Source organism: Argentina silus (assembly GCF_951799395.1).
Source record: "Argentina silus genome assembly, chromosome: Y".
Lineage (NCBI taxonomy): Eukaryota > Metazoa > Chordata > Actinopteri > Argentiniformes > Argentinidae > Argentina > Argentina silus.
Genome location: NC_139654.1, coordinates 23,379,645 through 23,384,422, shown reverse-complemented (window position 1 = coordinate 23,384,422; position 4,778 = coordinate 23,379,645). Strand labels below are relative to the sequence as shown.

Genomic DNA, 4,778 nt, shown 5'->3' with positions numbered 1-4,778 from the left:
TCTGTAAAGATGAGCGGAGCTAAGAAAAGGAAAGTGGACACAGAATGTCGAGTATTTAATAAAGAGTGGACAACGAAATATTTTTTCGCCGAATACCGGATCAACTGCTGTATGCCTGATATGCCAAGAGACTGTCGCGGTTTTTAAAGAATATAATATCAGCCGGCACTTTGCCACAAAGCACGCTAACTATGCTAGCAAGCAGTCAACGAAAGAACGGGAGGCTACTGCGCAGAGGTTGGCAGCTAATTTACAGACTCAACAAAAAAAATTTCATCGTCAAGCTGCCATTCATGAGTCAAGTACCAAGGCAGGTTTTATGCTTTCATTCAAATTAGCAAAAGCCAGCAAGCCTCTATCTGAGGGCGAGTTTTTAAAAGAATGTATGGTGGAGACAGCAGGTGTCTTGTGTCCTGAAAGTAAAGACAAATTTGAAAAACTCAGCTTATCACGCAGGACAGTGACTCGCCGTGTGGAACTGATAGATGAAGCTATAACCAGCGACTTAAATAAAAAGGCAGAGTCGTTCACGTTATATTCATTAGCACTGGATGAAAGCAACGATGTAAAAGACACTGCTCAGCTCCTCATTTTTATCCGAGGGATTAACGATACCTTTGAAATAACGGAGGAGTTTTTGACAATGGAGTCTCTGAAAGGAAAGACACAGGGAGAGGACTTGTACGACCGGGTGTCTGCTGTCATCGAAAATATGAAGATCCCTTGGAGTAAGCTCATCAATGTCACCACAGATGGATCTCCAAATTTAACGGGGAAAAATGTTGGCCTGCTGAGGAGAATCCAGAATAAAGTGAAAGATGAAAATCCTGACCAGGATGTTATTTTCCTTCACTGCATCATCCACCAGGAAGCTCTATGTAAGTCAGTATTACAGCTGAATCATGTTGTGAATCCTGTTGTAAAACTTGTCAACTTTATACGAGCAAGGGGACTTCAGCACCGTCAGTTCATTACGTTCCTAGAGGATACTGATGCGGACCACCAGGACCTACTTTATCACTCCCGTGTCCGCTGGTTAAGTTTGGGCAAAGTCTTTCAACTTTTTCGAGTGCTCAAAGAGGAGATCGGTGCATTTCTGGAGCTACTGGGGAAGGCCGACGAGTTTCCTGAGCTGAGCAACAAGAACTGGCTTTGTGACTTTGCGTTTGCTGTGGACATATTTTCAAATATGAATGAGCTGAACGTGAAGCTACAGGGGAAGGATCAGTTTGTGCACGACATGTACACAAACGTGAAAGCCTTCAAATCCAAGCTGGCTTTATTCTCCAGGCAAATTTCAAATAAGTCATTCACTCATTTTCCCACACTAGCCACGCTGAAAGAGGCCGGCGCAAAAGTGAAGAAATACAGCGAGTCACTGGATGCGCTGCTCGGAGAATTCTGCCGTCGGTTTTCTGATTTTGAGAAAATTGACAAGTCGCTTCAGTTGGTGGCCTGTCCATTGTCACAAGACCCTGAAACAGCACCAGAGGAGCTGCAGCTGGAACTAATCGATCTGCAGTCTGACCCCGTCTTAAAAGAGAAGTTCACCTCTCTTAAGCTGAATGACTTTTATGCTTCACTTAATGAAGCCGCGTTTCCAAACCTCCGGAGGACGGCACAGAAGATGCTGGCGTTGTTCGGCTCGACCTACGTGTGTGAACAGACGTTCAGCGTCATGAACATCAACAAAACCAGCCACAGATCCAAGTTAACAGACCAACACCTCAGGTCCATCCTGAGAATCGCAACAACAAAACTAACTCCAGACTTGGAGCTGGCTAAAAAGGGAGACCAACAACACTGTTCCCACTGAAACTAAAAGTAAGTTTCTCTGTTGTGTTATGTAAAAAATGCATTTGAAAAATAATTTGTTCAATAAACCTTACATGTTACACATAATTTCTGTTAAGGAATGTGTCACAAGGTGAATATTTTTATTGGGGATTTTATAATGCATGCTTTTATTGAATGATTTTATTTGCAGTGTTTTAATTGTAATTCTCTTTTATTGCTGTGCTGTTATTTTTGTGACCTGTCCGGGGTGTACCCCGCCTCTCGCCCAATGATGTCAGCTGGGATTGGCTCCACCCCCCCCCCCCCGCGATCCTCATAGGATAAGCGGTTTGGAAATGGATGGATGGATGTTATTTTTGTGTTTTTAAATTTGAAGTGTTTTAAGTGTTTTTATTGCATGCTGGCTCCACATATTGGCAAGCCGTAACTCTTGTCCGTTCATTTTCAATTGATATTAAAGCACATGTTTTCTACATATCCCATGATATATTTTTTTCTCCTATGAGGTGGGTCACCAAAACACTCAATCCGCTCCTGGTCCGGCCCCTCTGTCAAAATTTAGAACCCATTGTGGCCCACGAGTCAAAAAGTTTGCCCACCCCTGGTCTAGAGAGAGAGAGAAAGTGGGAAAACAGTCTGATTCTGCATCACTATATAGGGGCTAATGTGACCAACAATACTTAGACCCTTTTAGTGCAAACAGCAGGCACAAGACAACATACCATTTTCAGCTGCTTTAATTGAGGATGAATGTCCTTGTGGTCACCATCAATTTTCCACCGACTTTATATGCTTCTAGAGGGTGGTAATCCGTCAGCGCATCTGGATCCAAGGCTACAATTTCAGAACAGTGATGTTCAACAAGTTCATAAGATCTGAAATGTACCATGAAGAGAGCCTTTTACAAATGAATGTCACTTCCTCTGCATTGACAAGAATGATAATAATCTTATGGAATTCTGGGAGGTACTGCACTGCCCAGAAGATAAAATCATGCCCTCTGCATACTGTGTGCCATGCAGGTGAATAGTTTTAGACAGAGACACACTGTGAAGATGTGGGTACTTCTTCTCAATTTCACACTTGAGTGATGTATTTAATTCTGAAACCCTGACCACTTTCACTTTTTCAACATATAGCTTTGCCTTGAAAAGGTTGCGCCTATCTAGATGGTAGGCTAACATTTGCTGGTGTTATGAAGAAAGTGTGAGCAGCACATTTTTCCAATTTTTAGTGTCGTGGACCACCTTTTTAAAAAAGCTATGTTTAGCCTCAAATCTCATCGTCCACAAGTCCACCAACGGCCCATAACAGCGAATTAGATGCGGGTAATGGTCAATAAAGTGATGTTTTGGCCTAAGTCTGAACTGCGGAAAGGTACTAGTGAGTAACTTGCGATGATCCCGTAGTTTGGAAGACGAATAACACAATGCTTCCTCTGAGAGAGTGTGTGAAACGACAATCTCAACAATTTCCTTAAGGTCCATTAAAATCTCCCAAGCAGGCTCGTGTTCTGGTATCTTGTATCCAATCATAAAAGGAAGCAAGCGCAACAATGTCCAATTTTCATGTCCGTTACCTCCAACACTTCCTTTGTCAAAGCTTGCTTTTGAAATTTTGTGTGGTTTGTTTACTTTGTCTGTATACCTGTAGGGAAATGATGTTATGCAGTCGTTTAGTGAATCAAATGTAAACAAACGTTTTGCAATCAGATTTTTCAAACACAAAGACAATTCCACAGGAATGACCCCCTCAAAAAAGTCATGTAAAATATCTGGAGGGAACCCATTAACTGGATGAAAGAACAGTAGATGCTTCCCCAGTACACACTCCTTTTTTTACACCATTAATGCTTTGGAGGTTCTCATTCTGCCGAAGCTCTTCCAAAAAAATGTTGTGTTCATCAACATCCCTCAACTGGAAATCATGAACATCAGTAGTAGCAATTTGGTCCTTACTTATCAAACAAAATCGACAGAACTTCTCTACAGTAAAACTTTCATAAAAGCCTGCAAGACTATGTGCTCCAAGGTTATCAGCACACACACAAAACACAGTACCCTTAATGAACTGATCTAATACTTCAACAAATATTCCCTCTTGTTCTAGACACTTTATATCGTTAATCAATGGCTCAAGAAACTTCTCATAACCATATTGCTTCTACCTAGGAGAGCTAGCTGAATTGAAGTGAGGCTGGACCGGAACTTGGCTGGTAAATTGAGAACAACCCAATATACTGCAGTTATCTTATGAAGCTTTCTAGAGGTGCCTAGAGGGTTACAGACTTCAAAATCATCAATGTACAATGCCAGACTGATACATTTGTTCTGCTGTCCAAGTAACTTATTGTCCTTGTAATACTTCCCGTCTTGAAAAGACTTGTAGTGTCCAGGTAAAGAGTCTTGATCAAACACAATTTGGTCCAAAAAATCTGCACGTCTAAACAAAGTCTTAAGTACCTTAGTGACAGATACATAAACAAAAGAATTGATATGGGCTGAGTTATACAAATACTCTGTGGGTTCTATTATAGAAAAGTGTTCCTTGAAATATAAATTCCTTCGGTGACCTGTAGACAGACAACCCTTCTTTGAAGTTGTTAATAGGAGTGGATTGGTTTGAACTATAGCATCAGAAATTTCTTGCAAAACGGAATCATTTACTTCAATTTCATATCTTGTAAGGAACTCTTTAACACTTTTCAAAGTCTGAATGTTAGAAAAAGACAGCAGGTTATACAAATCCTCTACAATATTCTGAGTTGCACTTCTAGAAACATGCAACTCTGTTTGCATATGTAGAAAAAGAGAAGCCAATTTGTGCTCAAGTGTCTCATTATCCACATCTTCAACTATCTCTTCAACCTCATCTGCTCTCACACTATTCTGTGATGTCCCTGCTTTACAGTCATATTGTTCACTTGCCTCATCTTCAGTGTTGCTGCTCACTATAGTTCGGAAATCTTTAAGTGTACAATT

The 4,778-nt window shown here is 41.0% G+C and overlaps 1 protein-coding gene across 1 annotated transcript; it reads left to right on the top strand.

Moving 5' to 3' along the window:
• Positions 1–643: 643 nt before the first annotated feature.
• LOC310824024 (general transcription factor II-I repeat domain-containing protein 2A-like) lies at positions 644–1,816 on the top strand (the record flags this gene model as incomplete). The annotated part of the gene is made up of 1 exon (XM_083696923.1): positions 644–1,816. One exon carries the CDS (start codon positions 644–646, stop codon positions 1,814–1,816), a length of 1,173 nt encoding a protein of 390 aa, XP_083553049.1.
• Positions 1,817–4,778: the final 2,962 nt, after the last annotated feature.